General features: G+C 55.1%; 2 protein-coding genes across 3 annotated transcripts; one reads left to right on the top strand and one right to left on the bottom strand.

Annotated features, from left to right (window-relative positions):
- Positions 1–1546: 1546 nt before the first annotated feature.
- Positions 1547–12230, bottom strand: MPST (mercaptopyruvate sulfurtransferase). Of its 2 annotated transcripts, none has more exons than XM_039463028.2 (3): positions 12151–12230; positions 7454–8072; positions 1547–2145 (listed from the first exon to the last, which is right to left on the bottom strand). In XM_039463028.2, the coding sequence occupies exons 2-3, from the start codon at positions 8046–8048 to the stop codon at positions 1847–1849; spliced, it is 894 nt and encodes a 297-aa protein (XP_039318962.1). In that variant the 5' UTR covers positions 8049–8072; positions 12151–12230; the 3' UTR covers positions 1547–1846. The 2 variants fall into 2 exon arrangements, with proteins under 2 accessions (XP_039318962.1, XP_003932949.1); XM_003932900.3 differs by having other exon boundaries at positions 12053–12184.
- A 224-nt stretch (positions 12231–12454) lies between these two features.
- TST (thiosulfate sulfurtransferase) lies at positions 12455–21245 on the top strand. Its single transcript, XM_003932902.4, has 3 exons — positions 12455–12538; positions 13170–13785; positions 20776–21245. The coding sequence occupies exons 2-3, from the start codon at positions 13191–13193 to the stop codon at positions 21072–21074; spliced, it is 894 nt and encodes a 297-aa protein (XP_003932951.1). The 5' UTR covers positions 12455–12538; positions 13170–13190; the 3' UTR covers positions 21075–21245.
- The last annotated feature ends 3644 nt before the right edge of the window (positions 21246–24889 follow it).

Raw genomic sequence — 24889 nt, forward strand, 5'->3', positions numbered from 1 at the left:
TCAAGAACCTCACATGCTGGCTGACAAACTTGTCTCCTCCAAGGGGTGGGCCCATTCCTGGAAGAAAAAAGAAGGCTTGTCTGAGACCGGCCAGAAAGGAGGGAGTGTCTAAAATGCTTCACTTCAGCTTCTCGGGGAAGGTGCTTATGATGGGGCGTCGGGGAGCCCCTCCATGTTGGGGTTCCCCATCTACATTCTTCCTGACTGCAGTGGTCAATTATGTTATTTGCCCCTAGAGCAGTGGTTTTTAACTGGGGGCGATCCCCCCCACCCCAGGGGACATCTGGCCACATCTGGAGACTGCCGGTTATCATATTGGGCAGTGCTACTGGCATCTAGTGGGCAGAGGCCAGAAACACTGCCAAGCATCCCCCAACAGAGGGCGGCCCCCGTGACAAGGAATCATCCAGCAAATGTCGGCAGTGCTGAGGCTGAGAACCCCCACTGTAGAAAACAGCGACCATGCAATGGACTGTCAGAAAGGCTCTCATCAGATTCTTTTCTTCTTAAGCACACAGTTCCCATTTTGCGGGGGAGGAAACTGATCTCAGGGAGGTTGGGAGTTACTTTAGAGCTCTTACTTATAAAACCAAGGTTCTGTGCCCTGTTTTCTCCTGTCCCTGCAGACTTGGGAAATGACTCAACCACAGAGGGAAGTTGAGGGCATAGAGTCAGGGGAAAAGAGGAGTAAACTGAGTCAGGGCATCTGGATCTGGCCCTGGATCTTCATAAATTCACAGTGTGACCTTGGTAAGTCGCTGCCCCTCTCTGGTCTTGTTTCCAAAGGAAGGGCCGACAAGGTCACTTCAAGTTCTCCCCAGTACTGATGGGCAGGACACGGCGCCTGCGATGCCGAGATGGTGGTGCCTGTGCTTGGGGGCTGGAAAGACGGGGAGGGGCGATCCAGGTCGTGCTGAGTAAGGGGGAATTTGGGGCCTTCTCAGACACCTGCATCCACCTCTGCACACAGGATAACTCCAGGGCAAGGAGGATGGAGCCCCTACCCTTGGGAAATAAGGAGAGAGGCTCTCCTTGAGCAGAAAGAATCAAACTCCCTGGGACCACCCACTCCAGGAATTGCAGAGACCAGCCTTCAAGGGTGAGCCTCTGTTCCAGAGTTTAGAGCCAGGTTTTCCTCCAATTCGGACCAGCTCAGCCCTTCCTTAGAACATCCCAGCTGGGCTGGGACATTCCTCCTTGGCATAACGCAGCCTCCCTTTAAGCTCTGGACCCATCTCCTTCTGGAAAGAAGAGGTGCTGTTTACCTGTGAGGGAGCAGCTTTGGGTGGGACCACAGACTTGTCATGGCAAAATCCACGTTAAATAGCCCAGATGCCAGAAGGGAGACTCCCAGGATTACGGGGTGAGGAACAGCTTGCTAGGGGCTAGCCCGGTCACAGGAGTGGAGAGCACTGAGGCCCCAGCACCTCTTGGAAGGCAGAGACAGGATCCTGAAGACCCTCAGGCTCCCCAGAGTGACCTTTGCTGGACATGATGGAACCCCTGACTCCTTAGGGAAACTGAGGCAGCCCCAGAGCTACAAGGATTTAGCACTTGGTTGTTTTATTTCCTCAAAAATAAAACAGAAAAGAGGTGGGGCCCCAGCTGAGCAGCACATGGGCAGCTCAGAGTTTCGGCCTCTCTCTTCCAGTGCTTGCCCCGCCTTTCCTCCAGCCCCCACTGGCAGCCAACAAGTCAATGGAATTTCTGGCCTCTGGGATGTCACCCCAAAAGCCACTTGAGCTGAATGAAGAAAGACTCTCTCAGTTAAAGCAGAGCCAGAGCTACCAGGCCGGGCATTGCTGGAGGCTGGCATCACCCGAGCTTGCCTGTGTCCTGCCCAGCCTCAGTGGGTCTTCCCCCGGCCCTCTGAGATGACATCCTCAGGCCGGGCACGCATGTACCATTCTACCCAGGAGCCATCATAGATGGGCACGTCAGGCTTGCCGCAGAGGTAGGCTCCTAGCGCCGCATGGCAGGCTGTGACGCCAGAGCCACATGTGGCCACTAGTGGCTTGGACAGGTCCACGTTCTTCTCCTGGAACAGATGGCGGATCTCCTCAGGACTCTTCTCCAGCCCCTCCTGGGTCAGGAATTCCGTAAAGGGGATGTTCACGGTCCCCGGGATGTGGCCAGGTTCAATGCCTGCAGCAGGGGAGCAGGGAGAAAGGGACAGATAGAAGGATGCCATGAATGGTGCTTCATATTTGTGGTGCCGAGGTAGTGACAGCGTCACATGCAAGCATGGTGCTAAGTCCTTTATATCCACCATCTCATTTAATTCTCACAACCAGCTGGGCACCATGGCTCATGCCTGTAATCCTAGCACTTTGGGAGGCCAAAGCGGGTGGATCACCTGGGGTCGGGAGTTCAAGACCAGCCTGACCAACATGGAGAAACCCCATCTCTACTAAAAATACAAAATTAGCTGGCCGTGGTGGTAATTTGGGAGGTAATTACAGCATGCCTGGAATCCCAGCTACTTGGGAGGCTGAGGCAGGGGAATGGCTTGAACCCAGGAGGCAGAGGTTGCAATGAGCTGAGATCGCGCCACTGCACTCCAACCTGGGCAACAAGAGTGAAACTCTGTCTCAAAAACAAAACAAAATAAAAATTCTCACAACCATGAAAGTTGAGCACTGTTTAGAGGAGTCCCCATTTTATACATGGTGATGCTGAGGTTAAGTACCACCTAAGGCCAACGCATCTAGCAAATTACTGACTGAACTTTGAACCTAAGAATTGGCTCCCAAGGTTTCCTGACTATGTACCCTAGGAGCAGCAAAGCAATAAACAAGACCCCTGCCTAGCTAGAACGTGCAGTAGGCAAGGAGTTTTAATCTGGCAGGGCAGACAGGCAACTGAATGATTACAAGTATGATGGGTGTTCCAAAAATGTCCTACTGGGTGGCCTGGGGCATGTCATAAAAAATAGTGCCAGGAATAGCAATAGTTGGCATTCTTATTACTGAGATGGGGTCTCACTCTGCTGCCCAGGCTGAAGTGCAATAGCATGATCGTGGCTCACTGTAGCCTCAGCCTCCTGGGCTTGAGCAGTCGTCCTGCCTCAGCTTCCCCCCAAGGGGCTGGGACTACATGAACATGCCACTGTGCTCAGTTATTTATTTGAGATGGAGTTTTGCTCTTGTTGCCCAGGCTGGATTGCAATGGTACAGTCTTGGCTCACTGCAACCTCCACCTCCTGGGTTCAAGCGATTCCCCTGTGTCAGCTTCCTGAGTAGCTGGGATTACCGGCACGAACCACCACACCCAGCTAATTTTGGTATTTTTAGTAGAGATGGAATTTCACCATGTTAGCTAGCTGGTCTTGAACTCCTGACCTCATGTGATCCACCCATCTCAGCCTCCCAAAGTGCTGGGATTACAGGCGTGAGCACCACACCCGGCTTAATTTGGTTTTTGTAGAGATGGGGTCTCACTATGTTGCTCAGGATGGTCTTGAATTCCTGGCCTCAAGCAATCCTTCTGCCTTGGCCTCCCAAAGTGCTGAGATTATAGGAGTAAGCCACCTTGCCCGGCCAATAGCTGATGTTATTGAATGCTTATGTTGTGCCGGGCACCATGTGGAGCCTGTCTGCTATAGTTTCTTCTTTAATCCACCCCAAAATTCCATGGGAAAGAAATGATTATCCTCTCTTTTGTACAAACGAGGAGAATGAAGCACAAAGGGTACTTCATGCAGCCAGGCGTGGTGACTCACGCCTGTAATCCCAGCACTTTGGGAGGACAAGGCAGGCAGATCATGAGGTCAGAAATCTAGACCATCCTGGTCAACATGGTGAAACACCGTCTCTACTAAAAATACAAAAATTAGCTGGGCATGGTGGTGGGCACCTATAGTCCCAGCTGCTCAGGAGGCTAAGGAAGGAGAACTGATTGAACCTGGGAGGTGGAGGTTGCAGTGAGCTGAGATCGCACCACTGTATTTCAGCCTGGCAAGAGAGCAAGCCTCCATCTCAAAAAAAAAAAAAAAAAGACTAGCTTGAGCAAGCTAGCGAGGGCAGGGAAGAGTTAAACCCAGGGCAGCCCATCCTGCCCACCATCACGCCACCCCAGGGCAGCCCATCCTGCCCACCATCACGCCACACTGGCTGGGGGCTCAGAGGGTAGAGGAAGTTTCTCTGAGAATGCCCTGAAGGGTGAGTAGGATTCGGTTACATAAAGGGGTCTGGGTGGATGGGGCCTAGAGTATCCCAGGCAGAGGGAATCTGAGAGGTAAGGGAACCACCTGTTGCTTGGAGGGGTTAAAGGTCATTGTAGAGAAAGCCCAGACAGTGGGGAGGCAGAGGGCCTGAGAGGAAGCCGAAGGGGATGGGAACGCCTTAGCAGGCCTGGAGTAAGACTTGAGGGCTTTCACCTGACTGCAAGGGGAAATCAGTCTTCCATTTTTACTGTTACTTTTTTTTTTTTTTAAATTGAGATGGGGTCTAGGCATCATGCCCAGGTTGGTCTTGAACTCCTGGGCTCAAGGGATCCTCCCACCTCCCCCTCCCAAAGTGAGCCACCTTGTTCAACCTAGACTTCCTTTTTTTTTTTTTTTTTTTTTTTGAGACAGTCTTGATCTGTCACCCAGGCTAGAGTGCAGTGATGTGATCTCAGCTCACTGCAACCTCCGCCTCCTGGGCTCAAGCGATTCTCCTGCCTCAGCCTCCCAAGTAGCTGAGACTACAGGCACCTGCCACCATACTCGGCTAATTTTTGTATTTTTAGTAGAGATGGGGGTTTCACCATAGAGGCCAGGCTGGTCTCGAACTCCTGACCTTGTAATCCACCCACGTCGGCCTCCCAACGTGCTGAGATTACAGGTGTGAGCCACTGAGCCCTGCTGATTGCCATTTTCAAAAGATCATTTCGATTGTAGCAGAAAGAGCGGGATGGGAAAAGGCCCACGCCTCTGCAGACTCCTGGGTGTTTTTTGTTTCCACCATCCCACCTTGAAGCAGGGGTTACTAATATTCCCATTTTCAGGCAGGACTGAGATTTGCAGCAAAATAAACTTTCACTACTACTGATTCCAATCTGAGCCATCCAGACTCCCGGCCGGCTTCTGCCTTGGGTTCCCTCCACAGTGAAGTGCTACCCCTATGGGCAGCTGCTGACCCATGTAACGGATCTATTCTCAGACCTTGGCATATAGACAGCACTCCCGAGTCTGTGGAGAGGCTGGAATGGATCATGCATCCCGCTTAACAGACGCAGAAACTGGGCTTGGTCAGATATCACATAGAGACCAGCCGAGGGCAAGGAAGAAGATCTCTCAACCCAGGGTGGTGACTGTAGAGGGAGGGATGTCCCTATACCTTGAACTCCACCAAGCAAAGCCTGTGTCCCCCTGCCTGCTGGACTGGTGTGGCACATCACAGGTGTACTTGGCCAGGCCTCAGGCTGTGGAGTGGGAATGACGACAGTGAACTCATCACGGACCCAGCTGCAGTGAGCTTACTTTGTTTTGACACAAGCCTGCTAGGCGTGTATCACCTGCCATTCTACAGATGAGTGGGTGTGACCAAGATAAGCGTTGGGGACACTCTGGTGTGCAGCACACCTGTGTGTGCAAACCTGGAGCTGAGCATTTTACACACTTGCTCACCTTTGCCCCTACCATGTCTTTGTGCTCCGTGTTACTGCTCCCAGTTTGCAGAGGCAGAAGCTGCGGTTCAGAGAGATTAGATGGCCCATCTTGTAGGCCGGGCGCGGTGGTTCACGCCTGTAATCCCAGCACTTTGGGAGGCCAAGGCGGGAGGATCACCTGAGGTCAGGAGTTCAAGACCAGCCTGACCAACATGGAAAACTCCCGTCTCTGCTAATAATACAAAATGAGCCAGGTGTGGTGGCCCATGCCTGTAATCCCAGCTACTTGGGAGGCTGAGGCAGGAGAACCGCTTGAACCCAGGAGGCGGAGGTTGCAGTGAGCTGAGATTGTGCCACTGCACTCCAGCCTGCGTGACAGAGCAAAACTCTGTCTCAAAAATCAAAACAACAACAACAAAACACACACACACAAAAGTGACCCATCATGTGTCACAAAGCCCACGTAAACGTGGCAGGGGTCTGAATCCGGGTCTGGCACCGCCAGCTAGCTGCCCTGCGTTGCTCAACCCCCTGGGGCTGAGATCGAGAACCCAACAGGATCAAGGTAGTGCTCCCATTAGGCGGAACCACATGAAACTGACCTGTGTAGGTTCAAAAATGGTTGGATGTCAGCTGTTTTCTATGGTTCCACTAACATCAACATTGCTTTGCAGGATTCCATGTGACAGGGACCTTCTGAATTCACCAGGCCTCTCTGGCACATGGACTCTGTGCCAGGTACTGAGCTAGTCTTCAGGATGCTTGAAGAGCAGGGACAGTCCTTGCCCTCAGGCCACCCAAAACAATGCTGGACCACGGTGAGCCCAAGCAGCTCCAAACCCAATCTGCGGGCAAGAGAGTGCTATTCAGAGAGCTCCCTAGCGACAGTGGCCAGTTTCTTGCACCCTTGAGAGCACAAGAGAAAGAAAGGGCTGGGGCGTTCCTGGCTGCTCACAGCTGTTGCGTGCGTGGGCTCCGGAGTCTGAATCCCAGCTGGGATATTTCTTGAGACCTTGGGCAAGGCTCCATTCCCTCCTCTGTGTGATGACAGTATCTACTAACATGGCATGTTTGAAAGACTCACAGCAGCGTCACCACTGACCAGCCTACTTTGTGGGGACCCCTCCTCACGTTATACAGAGCTTTCCCATGGCCTTCCTGAGGAAACCCAGGCCACAGGCAGAAGGCTCTGCCATGCTGAGGTCAGTATCCCCTTCCACCCTCTGCTCTCCAGGTCTTGGCCCCTGGGAGAGACTTTCGTTATATGCAGCCCTGACTCCGCCCTCACTCCCCCATCCTCAGGGGCATGGATAGCCCTGATCGGCACCAACCCTCTGGGTTTTTCTCTCACACTGGGGCCTGCCACCCCACATTCTACAGTGACCCCCCCCCCCCCCATCTCTAGTGTTCGAGTGAGAGCTGCTTGGGCAACGCTTTCAACGAGCTAGGGAGAGCCACTGCTCAAAGCACAGGAAGGGATGGGGCCGGTGTTCTTGCTCTGCTTAACAAATAGAGCCCGTGAGGCCAGTGGGAGTCAAATCTCCTCCCCACCTTCGGCAGCGGCCTTTAAAGGCAAGGTCAGACTGAGGGGGGAGGGTCACCGGAGCCCGCCTGAGGTTGCAATGAGGCATGGTTGTGCCCCTGCAATCCAGCCTGGGCGGTAGAGCAGACCCCCGTGAAAGAAGGAAAGGGAAGGGAAAAGGGGTAAAGGAGGGAAGGGAAGTCCAGAAAAAAGGAAAGGAAATGAAAACAAGATACATTTAAATAATAAAGGAGGATTCAAGACCAGGCACTGCCCTAGGCGCAGGCCACGCCCCCGACGCCGTGCCCGGCCACGTCCCGCCCGGTTCCCCCGCGTTACCGTCTCGGGGCTCCGGCTCGGTGCCGCGGAACCTGCCGGCGGCTCGGCAGTCCACCACCTGGAAGCGCCGGGATTCCAGGTTCTCCTTGATGTCCTCATAGGTCTTGATGAAGGCGGGGTCCAGCCGAGCGGTGAACGCGGCGGGCGCAGGGTGGCTCTTGCCGGAGCTGAGCGGGAGGTCCTGGCGCAGCCAGTGGCGGAGGCCGCCGTCCAGCAGTGACACCGCTCGGTGGCCGAAGGCGCGGAACATCCACCAGACGCGCGGGGCGGAGTAGAGGCCTTGGTCGCTGCCGTCGTAGATCACGACGTGGGTGGCCGCGCCCACGCCCAGGCGGCCCGCGTACTCCGCGAAGTGCTCGGCGCGGGGCAGCATGTGGTCGTAGGGCGAGGTGCGGTCGCTGCACTGGTCGATGTCGAAGAAGGCGGCGCCCGGGATGTGGCGCTCCTCGAACTCGCGTCGCGCGTCGCGCCCCAGTTTCGGCAGGTACCAGGAGGCATCCAGCAGCTGCACCGGCTGCCCAGCGTGAGGGGTCCGCAGCGCCTCGGCCACCCACTGTGCCGACACCAGCGCGCGGAAGAGCTGCGGCGAGGCCATGGCGGCGAGACTCGGGCTGCGGGCCTGGGCGACAGGGAGGATGTCAGGAGGGAAGCAGGGAGAGGCCGCGCTGGGGCAAGGGCGAGTGTGCCGGCGCGGGAGGTGGGGCCCGTGCAGGGCAGAGTCCAGAGAACACCCGCAGAAACCAGCGGTGGCGAACCCGGGCACAGAGGTGGGTAGCCAGGGGCCTCCCTCTGCCAGGCCTCGGATAAACACAAGCACACAAACTCCGAGTGACCTCATGCCCATGACCTCCTGGAGAGCCCAGGCCTCGCCCCTCACCTCCAACTGCGGGCGGAGCTATCCTAGAGGCAAGGCCCGGCTGGCTTCAAGGCAAGCAGGGGCAAAGTCTCCACCCCTCCCTAAGACGCAGCTCGGCTTTATTTGCTACCAAGTCCCAGATGGAAGTCATTCATTCACTCATCAAGCATTTATATTGGCCGCCTAATAGGAACAGTAGCTGGAATTTCCTGAGTTCTTGCTGGGTACCACTAAATCCTAAGAATACCCTAGAACAATGTCTGACACAGTAGTAGACCCTCCAGTATGTGTGGAATGAGTGACCTTAAGAGGCTTGGTATTATTGTCCCCGTTTCAAGGAGGACACTCAGGCTCACAGAAGTGCACCAACCTGGCCTCATGTGGTGGCTCATGCCTGTAATCCCAGCACTTTGAGGGGGCTGATGCAGGCAGATCACCTGAGGTCAGAAGTTCGAGACTAGCCTGGCCAACATGGTGAAACCTCGTCTCTGCTAAAAGTACAAAAATTAGCCAGGCTTAGTGTCTGGCATCTGTAATCCCATCTACTCCAGAGGCTGAGGCAGGAGAATTGCTTGAACCCAAGAGGCAGAAGTTGCAGTGAGCCGAGATTGCACAATTGTAATCCAGCCTGGGTGACAAAAGCAAAACTCCATCTCAAAAAAAAAAAAAAAAAAAAAAGTGCTCTAACCTGACCCGGTTGTGCCAGGCTTCTCACTAGGCAGTCTGGCACCAGAATCTGGGCTTCTCAGCCACACACCCTGTACAGGCTCTGGGAGTCTGGTGAGGCCAGGTTTGGCCCGTCTAGCCTGGGTTCTCTCTTTCATCTGTCTCTGTCTAGCAGCAGCGACAGTGACTTTGCACCTCCCTCCCTCCCCTCTCCATCTTTCCTGTATGCCAGTGGCTGACAGTGCACCAGCTCACCAGCGCACTATGCCAGGCCGACCCACAGCCTTCCTGGGTGTTGACTTTCCAAATGCTTTAAACCCTTTGTGCTAGGAAGCCACTAGTCCACAGGTGCCATTGTGCAGGTGAGAGGAAAGGGCCCCTTCTGCCAGGCAGAGGCTGAGCCCCCACCAAGGCACACGGCTGGGTGTGTGGAATTCGGGCTGCAGGTCAGCCCTCACCTATCCTTGACACCCACTGCAGGCAGTCCTGCCAGCCAAATGAAGGGGGCAAGTAGAGCAATGTGTGGACTGAGTGTCTCTGTGAGCCAGGTCACGTGTTAGACACCACAGCCTTGGGCAGGTATTAGGCTGCCTGCTTTATGAATGAGGCAACTGGCAGTTAGAAGAACAAGTTCCTTGTCCTTGGTCACAGAAAGCAGCCTCAGGATTTGCAGTCAGAATTTGACTCCTCAAGCTAGACTGCCCCAGCCCCAGGTGCCGTGATGATCAGGGCCTAATGAGTTCATAGGGTGACACTCTGTGCCCAACTCCACAGTCGCCGCAGCTGACTTTTAGGAACGCACCCCACCCACACGGTCAGGCCCTGCCATACACTGAGGCACTCTGGCCTTTGCCAAGCCCTGGGGGGGCGGGGGAAAGGCAGGATGCAGGCGAGACAGTGAAATTGAGGACAGTTTCGAGTTCAGCACTGAGCATAGAGGGGTCCCTATGCCAGCCGAGGGTGGCAGCAGAAGAGGCGGGAAGGCTTCCTGGATGAAGAGGAAGTCCAGACTAGCCTGACTTTTCCAGGGGTCCCGAAAGCTTCAGCTTGATCTTTGGCTAAGGAGGGATCCCTGTTTCTGTGTTACACCACGGCTAGGGGGCGCTGTGCGGGCGCATGCTTCAGGTTCCTTCCTAAGGAACCCAACTGTGGGCACCGCGGCAGCCCCTGGGCTCCCCGCAACACTGTCTCCCACTCTTGAGGATCCTTGTTTTCCCCACCCAATCATCCACTTAGAAAGAGCCCTGGTTTGGGAGTCAGAGAGCCCCCAAAGTCAATGTAAACCCCATTCCACGGCTTAACTGGTGTGCGATGGTGGGCAGGTAGGGCCTCTGGGTGGTTTCTGTTCCTTATAATGGAGCTTCCAACCCTCACCTCTTAGAGCCAAGATTAAACAATGAATGTAGAGGGGCCACCATCATGCATTACATCTGGCTGCTCTTAATAATCATTAAAAACAGTTTAATAAAACGGCATTATTGATTCTATTGTTACTCTCATTGGTGGCCCTGGAACTGACAGCAGTAAATCTAAAATCTGAGAATGTCAGGGCTCGCTGGGACTTCAGAGGCCTGAGGTCACCCTGCCCCACTGTCCCTGCTTGATTGGCGGTTCTCACAAAGGACTGTGGGCCATAGAGGAGGGTGTGAGGACAGGTTGTAGGTGTCAGGGAGGGGTGGAGGGGTGCCTGTGTGATTCCAGAGCCAGGATCACTGTAAGGGGTGGGGTGCCCTAGGAGTGGAGAACCCCAGGACATAACCGCCCCAGACTCAGGAGGGTACACAGCTGCACTGAGGCAAGCATGAGCCCCAGGCGGGATCTCGGTTACCCCTCGAGGAGCAGAGCTTGGGTGCTCCTCTAGGACCTCCCCAGCCTGGTCCCTTCTGCCCACCCTCTCCCCCCCACCGCCAGACACTAGGCTTTGAGGAATGCTGTGAGCATTTTAGAACAAAACCTTTTTTTTTTTTTTTTTTTTAAAGGGGGATGAGGTCAGGGATGGTGGCTCATGCCTATAATCGCAGCACTTTGGGAGCCGAGACTGGCAGATTGCTTGAGCCCAAGCGTTCAAGACCAGCCTGGACAACATGGCAAAACCTCATCTCTACCAAAAATTTAAAAATTAGCCAGGCATAGTGGCACATGCCTGTGGTCCCACCTACTTGGGAGGCTGAGGTAAGAGGACTGCTTGAGCCTGGGAGGCGGAGGTTGCAGTGAGCTGAGATGGACCACTACACTCCAGTCTGGGCCACAGAACCAGACCCTGTCAAAAAAAAAAAAAAAAAAAAAAAAAAAAAAAAAAAAAAAAGGCGGGGTTGGGGAACAAGGAAAGCATCCCCACCCCGGCTAGCAAAAGCTGAGGAGGAGCAATGGCGTCCTGCAGCTTGCAAGAGCCAATGATGAGCTTTTCAGAAATGTTGCCAACTGGTCGTTAAACATAGCTATTATTAAACATTGAATTACATCAACTTACGATTAAACTGACTAAGTTAAAAACAGGCAATTTTTAAAAAAACATAAGGCATCAGGGAAGAGCCAGGTAAACAAAGGCAGCCGGTATCACGTGGCCGTCAGACCTGGGATCAGGCGGGGCCTCAACTCTGGGTGTGTCCTCCAGCAACTCGCTCTTCCAGTCTAAGTAAGTTTCTGGCCTACTCCGCAGGGTTACTGTGGGAACTAAGTGACACCACGCGAGTACCTAGCAAAGTGCCACACCAAGCAGGCCGTGACAATGTTAGTTCCTTTCACCCACTAGCAAGTTCTTGGCTAGCGTCTCTTCCTGGGGCCTCTGGATCAGCGGGGTCTCATCTCTGTGCCCTGCCTCCCTCCCACCCTCTCTGGTGGCACCAGGTCACCCCGCCTCCACTAAAGGCTCCCCACCCGCCACTCGCCACGACCCTCCAACCCAGCAGGCCGCCCCAAGCGGACAGTCATCCTTAGTGCCAACGTAGCGGCGCGCCTTCCCTCCTAGACTGCGCCCCTTCCTCCGCTCAGGTCCCGTGCCGGAGCCCCGCGCCGCGCACCCCTAGAGCCACTCCCTACCCCCTCCAGAAAGACCAGCGCCACGCCGCGGCAGTTACCCGAGTCTCGGGCTCCGGGCTTCCTGGCTCCGCCATGGCCCCCGCGGCTCGTCGCCCCCTCCCCGCGCCCGCAGCCGTCCCCTCCTCCCGCCACCAACCTGCAGCCTGGCCAAAGGGAGGAGACTCCGGCACAGCCCACCGCCGCGGCCACTCGGAGCCGCGGCTACCCGAGCCTTCCACCGGCCGGGCCGTGGGGGGGACGCCCGCTCCGCCCAGCCCGGGCCCGCGCCGTCCCCGCGCCACTCGGCGTCCCCCGCAGACCCCCGAGGGTCCCGGAGGCTCTTCGCGCGGGGGACGGCGGGTGCCGGGCGCGGAGCGAGGGCGCGGGGGAGAGGCAGGGGGCGCGGGGTGGCGGCGGGCGGCGCAGGTTCCCCCCTCTGGTGGCGGCGCGGTGGTGCGCGCCGCCCAGGGAGCTGCGGCCCGGGGTTTGAACCCGCCAACTTCTCCAGCGGGCAGGGGCGAGCGCCAGCTCGGCTGTCTGGGCGAGTGAGTGCGGGCTGGGGGGCGGCGGCCAGGCGCTAGGGCCACTGGGGTTTGGGCCGCCGGCCGGATCACCTGCTGCCCTGGGCAGGATCGCGTTGCGAGCGTGGGACGGGGTGCCCCGGGAACTCCTGACCCACCTAGGGCAGAGGGCAGCGAGCCTCGGGCCGGACTTGGGCATTCTGGAGGCGGGCGAGCTCGGGCTGCCCGGGGAGGCCGCAGGCGATGGCGTGCGCCCACTCCTCTGCCTTCAAAGAAAAAGAGGATTCTAAGCCCAGGCTGCCATCGTCCCCCTATCCCGGGCGCGTTTTCACTGCTCTTTCCTGGCGCGATCTGGTACTGTAGCTGCTAGGAGCCAGACCCCCGCCACAGGAAGCGCCCCTATCTGGAGTCCTTGGAAACTCTCGCCCCACCAGCTTCTGCTCTGGGCCCCACGTCCCGCTGGGAGGGGCGGGGCCGGCTTTCCGGAGGGAATCTGCAAACGTACCCCGCTGCGCGCCCCAGCCCCGCTGGCTTGCCGCGGTAGACAAGGAACCCGGGGGAGTGCGGAGCGAGAAAGCTTCTCCCAGGCCTCACCCTACTGCCCACACCGACCTCCTCACGCCTGTCTCTCTTTCCTGGTTCCCACCCGTGCCAGGTGACACGCAGAGCTGAAGCCATGGTTCATCAGGTGCTCTACCGGGCGCTGGTCTCCACCAAGTGGCTGGCGGATTCCATCAGGACTGGCAAGCTGGGGCCCAGCCTGCGGGTGCTGGACGCGTCCTGGTACTCACCGGGCACCCGAGAGGCCCGCAAAGAGTACCTGGAACGCCACGTGCCCGGCGCCTCTTTCTTTGACATAGAGGAGTGCCGGGACACGGCGTCGCCCTACGAGATGATGCTACCCAGCGAGGCTGGCTTCGCCGACTACGTGGGCCGCCTGGGCATCAGCAACCACACGCACGTGGTGGTGTATGATGGTGACCACCTGGGCAGCTTCTACGCTCCCCGGGTCTGGTGGATGTTCCGTGTGTTCGGCCACCGCACCGTATCAGTGCTCAATGGTGGCTTCCGGAACTGGCTGAAAGAGGGCCACCCCGTGACATCCGAGCCCTCACGCCCCGAACCTGCCGCCTTTAAAGCCACACTGGACCGTTCCCTGCTCAAGACCTATGAGCAGGTGCTGGAGAACCTTGAATCTAAGAGGTTCCAGCTGGTGGATTCACGGTCCCAAGGGCGGTTCCTGGGTGCTGAGCCAGAACCGGATGCATTCGGTAGGTGCCCCAGTGCTGGGTGGTCCCTGGGGAGTATTGCCCCGTGGAAGGAATAAGCACGCCTGGGACCATCTCTAGGGTCCTAGACCTTCAGTCCTCTCATGTAGACCTCAGTCTTTCCATGGAGACAAACCTAAAGGCTTTTCCAGCTTGGATGCACAAGGCCCCAAGAATGTGTCCTCATGGCTACGTGCTAACAAGCCACCTAGCATCCCTGTGGAGTGACATCAGCAGAAGTCACGGGTGACATGTCCACCACCTCCACTCCCAGGCCCCAGCTGCCCCACGTGGACTAGGATACACCTAAGGGTGTCATGCCCCTAGCCAGGGTTTGTTTGCATTGCTGTACAGAAACCTCCCAAGGTCACAACCAGCTCCTCCAGGCCTCTCTCTCCCACAGAAACCCTTACAGACATCAACAGGGTCCCTCCCCCGGGTTCCTCCTCTCCCCATATCCAGCTTCCGCAGGGTGCCTGACTGGTGTTTGCAAAGGCGGTCTGTTCCATAACCTTTCCAGGCAGCTGCAGCCTGTTTGCAGAGCTGTAGCAGCAGCTGCCATTTCATGCCAGACACTTGGCACCGCATTATCTCAGCCAACAAAGCTGAATGCCCCTGTTTTAGCAGCAGGGGGCTGAGGGGATAGGATGCCAGGGTGTTAAGTTACTTGCTCAGTTTAGTGGTGGAAGCCAGGATTAGAACCCAGTGCTGCCTTGTTTTAAACCGTGGCTATAAACCAGGACGTGTCCCGTGCTGCCCTACCCCTACTTCCGAGGGCTGGGAGGGAGTGCCCTCTGCTGGTTGCCCCGAGAAGGTGGCGCTGAAGTTCCCCTTCTGTCGAAGGGAAGGCAGGAGGATTGGATATTGCTTGAGGGTCGGGGGAGCCTCAGGAGAGGAGATGCTGAGTTCTAGAACCTCCTAACCAGAGAGAACCTTGGAGATCTTGCCTTTCCTAGACTCGGGACTGGCCTCTTGCTGCCATCACTCCTGCTGGGTGCCCTCCAGCCCCTGCCTGGCCATGTCCCGGAGCAGGGCCCTCACTTGTTGCTGGGCACCTGCTTGGTGTCTGTTTCCTCCATCAGAGCTCCTCTACGGAGTCTAAATCGTGCGCAACATTTTGTCTGACTTGTTGAAAAACATCTCTTCCTGTCCGTACCTCCCACAGAGAGAATGCTAGGAAAACTTCTGCACTCTCTTAGAGCCGGAGGGCCCGAAGGGTGACCTCATCAGACAGAGGGGAGACCGAGGCGCTCAGAGGCAGGGGTCAAGGCTGCACAGCTAGTTAGTGGCAGAGCCAGGACTGCACGGGGCTCTGGCCTTTCCAGCACAGCTTTTTCCAGACCTCAGATTTTTCTTGCCCAGCTTGCTCTCTGAAGGTCTGGAGTTGAAGATGCAAGTTCATTTGGCACCTCCCAGAGAATCCCAGCTGGGAGCGCCTGCAGCCCTCTCCTGGCCTTGGTTCGAGACACCTCCTTTCCTTGGGATTGAAGCTGTCACCGGGGGAGGATCAGCGGGGTTGGTTCTCTTGCTGCTTCCCAGCCTGCCCTGAAGCAACCTGAGAAATAAGTGGAAGGGACAGCTTGGAGGTGCCAGGCCTAATGTCCTCACTCATTTTACAGATGAGCAAACCGAGGCCCGGAGGGGGGAAACGTCAGTGGGTAATGCCTCCCGAAGGCCCGGGATGCTGATGTTCCTCCTCTGTGATCTGTTCCCACCTCCTCCGGCCCCCGTCAGAAGCACCAGGGAACATGGATTCTCATTTCAGTTCAGCCACTCCTCCTTGGGGTGACCTCAGTCCAGTTGCTTGGCCTCTCTGGGTTTCCTTATCATCACACGAGAAGAGTCTCGGCAGCCCTACCCACATGAGTGTGCATGTGTTTAAACGTAGCAGTGGCTGGAAAGGGATTTCAAGAAGGGTAAGGAATGATACCAAGGCCAGGGCGATCTACAAAGACCTGGAGGGTGTGGCACGTCTTCCCCCGCCTGCCCCAACCCTTCCTCCAAGAGGCTTTGCTGGCCTCCATACAAGATATTTTGGGGTCACAAAGGCACATGAGGCTCTGCCAAGTTGCTGGTTCCCAGCTTGGGGTGGGATCAGGGAGGCACCCTGTGGGTTCATCGGTCCTGATGTCATACACAGGGGCATGGGGTGGCAGGACTGGGGCTCAAGCCTTAACCCGGATCATCTCTGGAAGGAATGACCCTAAAGGGAGCAAGAAGCAGAGATTAGACACCTGGCAGCCACTTCCTGCCCACCTTAGGCAAGGGACTGCCTCTTTGGCTGCAGTTTTGTGCCTCCAGAAGCGCTTAGTCCTGGAGTCAGACAGACCTGAGGTTCTATCCGGATGTGATACTGACATGTGGCCTCAGGCAAGTCTCTTCGTTGCTCAACTGTTCTTCATGAAAGGAGCGCTGCTCACCTTAGAAGGGTGCTGGAAGAACTGAGAGGCGGAGGGAGGAGTTTGTCCAGCCTGGTTTCTTTATCGACTTAATTTGCCTTCCTCCTTGGAGGGAGTGAGGGTGAGGAAGAGAGGAGGGTATCAACCCCCTCATGAGTACTTTTATTTGCAGATTTTGAGATGGAGTTTTGCTCTGTCACCCGGACTGGAGTGCAGTGATGCGATCTCGGCTGACTGCAACCTCCGCTTCCCAGGTTCAAGCAATTCTCCTGCGTCAGCCTCCCGAGTAGCTGGGATTATAAGCACCTGTCACCATGCCCAGCTAATTTTTGTATTTTTAGTAGAGACGGGGTTTCACCATCTTGGCTAGGGTGGTCTCGAACTCCTCACCTCATGATCCACCTGCCTGGGCCTCCCAAAGGGCTGGGATTATAGGCATGAGCCACCGTGCCTGGCACAGAGCCCTTTTTATATATTCTCTTCTGGACACCTGCAAGGGAGGCAGGCAGGGGTAGGTAGGCTTGGTCCCACTTTGCAGGTGGGGACAGGGAAAGGACTTCTCTATTAAGGCAAAGTGGCTGAGACTTGACCAGGGGTTGGCAGGCTTCAAGGTGGGGCTGTTTCCCAAGGCCACTGCTGTGGGTGGGGTGAGCTATAAACAAACCCAGGGAGTGACAGAAAGATCACAGATCCATGGGGTGGCTTCCCTGCTGCTGTATGGGTCCGAGAATCACCCCCTTTGCTTGTCTCTCCCTCCCAGGGCTGAGAGCTGGGCTGAGAGGTTGGGGGAGGGTGCAGGGTTGCCTCCTGGCCAGGGTTAAGGGGTGGTTGCCTTCTGGGGCTGCCTGCTCTCAATTCCTTAGTGAAAGCAGAAAGGCCCAGACAGCTTTTCCTGGCCATGAAAATCCACACCTAGGGCTGGGCTCGGTGGTTCACGCCTATAATCTCAGCACTTTGGGAGGCCGAGGTGGGTGGATCATGAGGTCGGGAGATTGAGACCATCCTGGCTAACTTGGTGAAAAACCCATCTCTACCAAAAATACAAAAAAATAAAAAATAAAAATAAAAACTAGCTAGGTGTGGTGGCACGCACCTGTAGTCCCAGCTACTTGGGAGACTGAGGAAAGAGAATTGCTTGAAGGCCGGCCGTGGTGGCTCACGCCTGTAATCCAAGCACTTTGGAGGCCAGGACGGGCGTGGATCACCTGAGGCCGGGAGTTCAAGAGAATTGCTTGAACCTGGGAGGCAGAGGTTGTAGTGAGCTGGGATCGTGCCACTGCATTCCAGCCTGGACAACAGAGCCAGACTCCAACTCAAAAAAAAAAAAAAAGAAAAATCTACAACTACCAGTGGCCTGAGGGAAGTTTACTTGAGCACGGGAGGTCATCTCGTCTATTCCCTGGCCTCAGTCTCTTTTTTCCAGGGAGGCTCAAGGTGGTCAAAAGAACACAGGTATTGGGGATAGACCAGACTTCACTTACCACGGGAGGTCATCTCATCTATTCGCTGGCCTCAGTCTCTTTTTTCCAGGGAGGCTCAAGGTGGTCAAAAGAGCACAGGCATTGGGGCTAGACCAATCAGACTTCACTTACCTTTGCTGTGTGTCCTGGGGCAAGTGGCCTCACCTCTCTGAGCCTGGGCTCTCCAGCAGTGCTGAGAGAGTAATCTTCCCTGCTCTGTGAGGGCTGAGGAGAATAAAGTTCTGGAGAGCACCTCCTGTCGTGTGCCTGGCATCACAGGTTATGGGAATGGGGGCACCGGAAGCCTGCAGCTAGGCTTGGGAGGAGATCCATGGGAGCCTTGGCTTTCCGGCCCCACGTGCGTTTCCACCAATTGACGGTGCTTCAACGTTCCCTGGCCCAGGTTCATCTCAGCCCTTCTCAGGGCTCATTTAAATGCCCCAGACAGGCCGTGAGCTCCCCCCGCTTCACCCCATCCAGGCTGGCCCAGTGTGGGAGGCTGGCTCCACAGAAACTCCTTGACTTGATCTTTACTCAGAAGAGGAGCCCTTTATGTAATCAGAAGAACACAATGGGGCTGTGTCATCAGAGATGGAGGCAACAAAACCCAACAGCCTGCAACCCTGTGCTTTCAAACGCACTTCAGTTCAGCCCACGGCCCGAATGTGGACACGTTTGAAAGCTGCGTTTCTTGGGAAAGAATGCCCTCGATGCCGGCTGATCAATTGTTTCTCGTTGGTAGGGTGGGCACACATCTTATCTCAGATTCAAGTTTCCAGGCAAACAGATGAAACGCAGCAGGAAGAAATTGCTCTAATTTTATACGTTGTATTCAATTAAACTTCCCTATTTATTTATTTATTTTAGACAGAGTCTCACTCTGTCGCCAGGCTGGAGTGCAGTGATATGATCTCAGCTCACTGCAACCACCTGGATTCAAGCGACTCCCCTGGCTCAGCCTCCAGAGTAGCTGTGATTACAGGCGCATAACACCACGCCTGGCTAACTTTTTTGTATTTTAGTAGAGATGGGATTTCACCATGTTGGCCAGGATGCTCTCCGTCTCCTGACCTCATGATCCTCCCCTACTCGGCCTCCAAAAGTGCTAGGATTACAGGCATGAGCCACTGCGCCCAGCCTTATTATTTTATTTTTGAGACAGTCTTGCTGTATCACCCAGGCTGCAGTGGCATGATCACAGGTCACTGTAGCCTACTGAGCTCAAGTGACCCTTCTACCTCAGCCTCCCAAGTAGCTGGGACTACAGGTGCACACCACAAAGCCTGGCTCATTTTTTTTTTTTTTCATAGCAATGGGGTCTTGCTGTGCTACCTAGGCTGGTCTCAAACTTGGGCTCAAGCAATTCTTCCACTTGGGCCTCCCAAAGTGCTGGGATTACAGGGGTGAGTCACCATGCCTGGCCTTTCTTATTCTTTATTTTCAGGCTATTCAAGTGAGGCAGTGGGAGTGGAGAAGGCACAAGGAAATCTGTACCTGGTGACCAGTTGGTGGCCAACACCACTGCCAATCCAACTCAACTCATGCTAATAGATTTTGGAATCCTCTTTGGCCCTGGGGTGAAAGGACCAGGATGCTGCTGGCATAATCATGTGCCTGCCGGGGTCCCTGGCTGCTTTTAGCTGCAGTAGCTAGATTTCCCCACACACCTGGGAGGCAGGTGGGGTTTTCTCCCCATTCTGCAGGGGGGAGACTGAGGCTTGGAGGTTCAGGGTCTGCTTGTCTGCACATACCCCCACTATGTGCCCTGGGGCCACAGCACTCAGATCCGTTGTCTCCTGCTCCTGCCACCCTGCTCCGGCCCTGTCCCATAGTCCAGGTTGAATAGGGTGGTGGAGACTGGGAAGCAAGGGGAGCTCAAAGAGACGGAGTAGACCCGTGTCAGGCCAAATGGCAGATTGGGCACTGGGAGGGGTCAGCCACAGAGCCCCATCCCTGCCAGGGTGTGGGTGGCTTGACGAAGAGAGGAGTGGCCTGGGCATGCATGGGATTGGCCCGTGGCCTCACCCTGTGGGTGGCACCAGCTCTGGCCATGGCCCAGTCCCCTTTGCCATACTTTCCTGCTCTTCTAAAGCCAGATTTGGCCGAGGGCCCTCGCTGGGTACTGAGACAGTTCCAGAAAGGACCCCAGAGCCAGTCTAGTCCCCCCCCATGCTGCTTCCTTCCAAATTCTTGGAGGGGACCAAAAAGCCCCACACCGCCCTATTCTCCCCCTACACCCTCCGTCGGTGGTGAAGTGGCTGGGGGCGCAGCATCGCAGCGTGGGTGGGCCAGCCTCCAAAGCCAACGCTTTCCTCGTGCCATTTGCTCTGTACAGCAGCCAGTATCCAGCGGGCACTCTCATTTCCCTTTCTCCTATGGAGAAACTGAGGCTCAGAGAGCTGACATCACTCCCTCAGGGTGGAATTTGACCTTACGTCCCTCAAGGTGGAATTTGACATACCAAGTCACAGGCTCTTTCTGCAACTGCGTGCTTCACAGAAAACCAGAGGCCCTGATATGATCCCGACTCTGATTTTATCTTTCCGTGTGACCTTAGATGTGCCCTTTTGTTTGGCCAAGCCTCAGCGGAATCATCTGTAAACCAGGGTGACCTATCTGATTAGTTACATGGTCATCTGTTTAGCGTCTGTCTACCTTGTTAGACTGGAATCTCCCTGAGGGCCTGGCTCTGTCTCTCCCTTTCACTGCTGTGTTCTCAGCACATGGTATTTGCATTCATTTGTCCCATTTGCTCTTCTCAACAATGCTGTGAGATAGGTATGTACCACTGAGCCCATTTTACAGATGAGAAAACTGAGGTTCAGAGAAGTGAAGTGATTTGCCCAAGGTAATGGTTAGTGGAGCCGACACTCATGCTGCCAGCCCCTGAAGCAGGTGTGATTCTGGGCATCCCCACTTCAAGACAGGTGTTAGGGGAGGGGGCGCAGGTGTCTTAAGTAATGAGAATTGATAGTAGGTAGGGCTAGGAATAAATGGAGCTCCAAGCAGAACACATATGCTATTTTTATTTGCAAAGCTATCTATCCTTCCAGCTATAGCCAACTGAATCCCCCAGACCCCCTTAGTCCCCACCTCTCATACCTCCCCTAACCTTTGTCCTCTGCCCCGCCCAGGACTGGACTCGGGCCACATTCATGGCTCAGTCAACATGCCTTTCATGGACTTCCTGACTGAGGATGGCTTTGAGAAGAGCCCAGAAGAGCTCCGTGCTCTGTTCCAGACCAAGAAGGTGGATCTCTCGAAGCCTCTCATTGCCACGTGCCGCAAGGGGGTCACTGCCTGCCATGTGGCTCTGGCTGCTTACCTCTGTGGCAAGCCTGATGTGGCCGTGTACGATGGTTCCTGGTCTGAGTGGTTTCGCCGGGCGCCCCCAGAGACCCGTGTGTCCCAGGGGAAGTCTGGGAAGGCCTGAGCTGTGACCAGAATCTTCTGCTTACTGTAACTGCGGCTGGTTTAGGGACCCCGTGACTCGCAGCCAGTTCACACCTCTTTAGGCAAAGGAGATTGACATTGATTTTAGAATTGCTGTGCAAGGCTCACCCTCTCCCCGTCGATGCTGGAATAAACTTCGCCTTTCTGAGTAGTGTGCTTGTCTACCTCTCCCTGGGTTCCATCCTTGCCCTCAAACTTCCATCTCTTTCAAACTCTGGAGACTCCACGAAGGACAGAGACCACCATAGCCCCCTCTGGTTGGGGAAGCCACACCGAGCATACCACTTTGACTCAGTTTTGGCAGAAGCAGCCTCCTGCTGTCCCATGCCAGGCAGACTCTGTCCCAGAGCACGCTGGGTCCTACCTAGAAGACAGGTGAGAAGGGGATCAGGAAGGCAGATTGCTGAAACCCAGGCTGCTACAGGCTCAGCCTCCTGGGTAGGGGCGGGGGACAGCTGGCCTTCCCAATATGTCCAGAGAGGTGTCACACGGCTTCAGGGCCTCTCAGAAGAGGCCATGCTCAGGAGCAGGTGAAAGGAAGGTGGTCTGTGCCCGGGGCACCCTTCCTGGCTCAGAGTAAGATTCCCTGGGGAGCAGTGGAGGGAGGAGCTGGAGAAATAGCTTCGGCCCTGGGAGAAGGTCCAGGATCTGGCAGGTGAATCAGGAAGCCATGGTAGAAGAAAACAACCATGTAGATCAGCCCCATGTGGCTGGATTTCAAGTTTCCCAGAAAAAGGCTCTCTTAGCCCTTCTTTGGGGTTGTAGGAGACTCCCAGCTTCCTACTCTCCAGCCTTTCCAGTGAAGACAGGATCCTGGAGCGCTGGAGACCAAATCCTTCCTTGGCTTGGCGCTGGAACAAATACGTGCTCAGGAGACGCGGAGGAGGTCGGCTTTGGGGCTGGTGGCTTGGGTGGTGGGGGTGAATGCTGAGGCTGGTGGGATCTACAGTGGAGGGACTGGGGTAGTCTGGAGGGCTGACCCCTCTCACTTCCGGGCCACCAACAAAACAGTCCTCTTCCCGTCTCACGTGTGGTTCACATCCTACCGTGGGAAGACACAGCAAGTACACACAGAATGTCAGACGGCGATACGGTGCAACGGCAGAAAAGGTTGGAAAAGAGAAGGGAGTGTGGGGTGGGGTGGGATGCTTTTTTAAAAAGCAGAAGGTGAGCAGAGTCTTAAAGGACCAAGGGAGCGCTCGGGAAAGTGGGAGGAACTGAGGGCAGAGAAGAATGGGGGACACGTTGGATAGGGCCTCGCAGGTAGATAGGAGGATGTCTGCTTTGACTGTCGTTGAGCTGGAAGGTTTGATTGGAGGGGTGGCATATGACCTAACATAGGTCTTAAAAGGATTGCTGGGCTGTTGAGTGAGAAAAGACTGTCAGAGGATATCGTGGACGCCAGGATAGTCCCCACGGTATCTGCCCCCTATGTTTATGCTCTGGGTGGCCCTCCCCCTTTCATTGCAGGTGAGACCTGTCACTTGCTTTTAACCTATAGCTTAGGGCAAGGGTGACGGATGCCACTTCTGCAATTATGGTACACCATACTGTAATGCCCCCCTCTTGCAAGGGGACTCTCCCTTTGCTGGCTTTGATGAAGTCAGGGTCATGTTGGGGACCCACATAGCAAGGAGCTGAGGATGGCGTCGGGCTGACAGCCAGTGAGAGCCGAGGCCCCCAGTCTACAACAAGGAGCTGCAGCCTCCCACAGCCACATGAGCTTGGAAGCATATTCCTCCCAGTGGAACCTCAGATGAGACTGCAGCCCTGGCCAGTAACTCCGAAGTAGAGGACTCAGCCAAGCCACGAGTAGACCCCCGACCCAAAGAAACTGTGAGATAATAATTACATGTTAAGCTTCTAAATGTATGGCAGTGTTGTCACGTAGCAATAGATGATATCTAGGCAAATGATGGGGATGGTCTGGACTAGGGGGGGGAGTTGTGGAGAGGGACAAAGGCATCCAAGTCTAACGTCCTTTGAAGGACTTGCTGACGGGCTGCTTGTGGAAGTGGCTTAGAGTTATTTGTGATCTCTCTCTCTCTGTGCAAAGCAACATGCTACATTTTGAAGAAAAAAAAAAAAAGATTTCATGTGTTCATCACCCTTATCTTTAGTGTTGGGTGTTACCTACTTCACATATATAGAGAATGAAATAGAAGTTTGTCTTCCGAGTTTCCTTGGCTGCCCAGATATTCACCCTGTCCTGTCTGGACGAGCCAAGGCAAGCATTCGATGATCGTTTCCTCCTTTGCCTTGTTAAGAAGTACTTTGCTGGCCGGGCGCGGTGGCTCAAGCCTGTAATCCCAGCACTTTGGGAGGCCGAGGCGGGTGGATCACGAGGTCAAGAGATCGAGACCATCCTGGTCAACATGGTGAAACCCCGTCTCTACTAAAGATACACAAAATTAGCTGGGCATGGTGGTGCGTGCCTGTAATCCCAGCTACTCAGGAGGCTGAGGCAGGAGAATTGCCTGAACCCAGGAGGCGGAGGTTGCGGTGAGCCGAGATCGCGCCATTGCACTCCAGCCTGGGTAACAAGAGTGAAACTCCGTCTCAAAAAAAAAAAAAAAAAAAAAAAAGAAGTACTTTGCTTTTCTCTCTCTCTTCTTTGTTCTTTCTTGCCTTTACCTGTTTAGGAAAGTTTTAAGTTGCTAGCCAATCAGGTAAAGCTTAGAACGTGAGGTCCTGTTTTGGTCAATAGAAACTGGACACAGCAGTCGGGTGGCCACATTGGGTTATAAATACTCCTGTTCCCTTTGTTCAGGGGGGCTGTCGTGGCAGGGTGGCCAGCGACGGCCCACTTTCTGCAGGTGAAACTGTCTTGCTGACAGATCCATAGTTTTGGTGTTGATTCTTTGTGGCACTGAGAACCTGTTTCTAACAACACACGAGGAAAGTTCAGCTAAAGAACTGGGCCAAAGTCTCTTGTCTAATAAGTGACAGGCCCAGATTCTGGGGACTTGGAGTTTAAACACAGTCCCCTCTGTTTCCTAGGGAAACACCGAAGGGCTGGGCTTGCAAGAGGCCTTCCCTTCGTCCATGTTGAGCAACAGCCAGACAGGAATGGGCCAGTGCTGGCACCAATGGCTTTTGCCTCCTTCTTCCTGCAGAAAAGAAGTCACTTAACTTTGTTGATCTCCTTCTGTAGCCCCTTTGTTCAAGAAAAGGAGAGAGAGGACTCTCACTAGTCCACTCTTGCTTTGATTTTACTCCCTGGTCCCTGCTCTCTGGGCATCCAAACCAGACAGCCCCAGATGCATGTTTCTCCTTCCCCATTGACCTTGATGTACATTTGTTCTCTTGTACACATCCATACCTTTAATATTCTCATCCCTTCTAAACTGCTAAGCTCCTAGGCATCCTTCAAGACCCAATTCAAATGACCCTTCCGTAAGTCCTTCCTCCTTTTCCCTACACAGAGCCAGTTCTTCTCTCTACTTAGTCCTCTGAACTCCCAAGAACATCTTTTGCACTTGGTAGCATCTGAGCCCCCTGAGCCCCCTGGCACGTACCTGGCACACAGTGGGTGCTCAACTGACGTTCTTCTGTGGATGAGAGAGTGAACAACCCATGGAGCCCCTCCTGCCTCCTCAGTCCTGGCTTTCTCCTGGCCTCTTTTCCCTAGGGCTGGGCCTATCAGCCCTCTGAGGTAACAGAGCCCTGTGTATAGTAATCACCATGGCAACTCCAATGAACATCTCAGGGAGGGCCACTTCCTAGCAACCATCCATTGGTCTTCACCAGTAGTTCTGCAGTGGGGATCTGCACTCCTGGGCTTCAGCACACATC

Source organism: Saimiri boliviensis, chromosome 21 (genome assembly GCF_048565385.1).
Source record: "Saimiri boliviensis isolate mSaiBol1 chromosome 21, mSaiBol1.pri, whole genome shotgun sequence".
NCBI classification, from domain to species: Eukaryota; Metazoa; Chordata; class Mammalia; order Primates; family Cebidae; genus Saimiri; species Saimiri boliviensis.

Excerpts from the sequence above, each read along its gene's own strand:
- TST (XM_003932902.4), top strand. The coding sequence starts at position 13,191 with ATGGTTCATCAGGTGCTCTACCGGGCGCTGGTCTCCACCAAGTGGCTG. Across the intron at positions 13,786-20,775 it reads GCCAGAACCGGATGCATTCG|GACTGGACTCGGGCCACATT; the intron begins GTAGGTGCCCCA and ends TGCCCCGCCCAG.
- MPST (XM_003932900.3), bottom strand. The coding sequence starts at position 12,088 with ATGGCGGAGCCAGGAAGCCCGGAGCCCGAGACTCGG. Across the intron at positions 8,073-12,052 it reads GCCCGGAGCCCGAGACTCGG|GCCCGCAGCCCGAGTCTCGC; the intron begins GTAACTGCCGCG and ends CCTGTCGCCCAG. Across the intron at positions 2,146-7,453 it reads CGAGCCGGAGCCCCGAGACG|GCATTGAACCTGGCCACATC; the intron begins GTAACGCGGGGG and ends CCCCTGCTGCAG.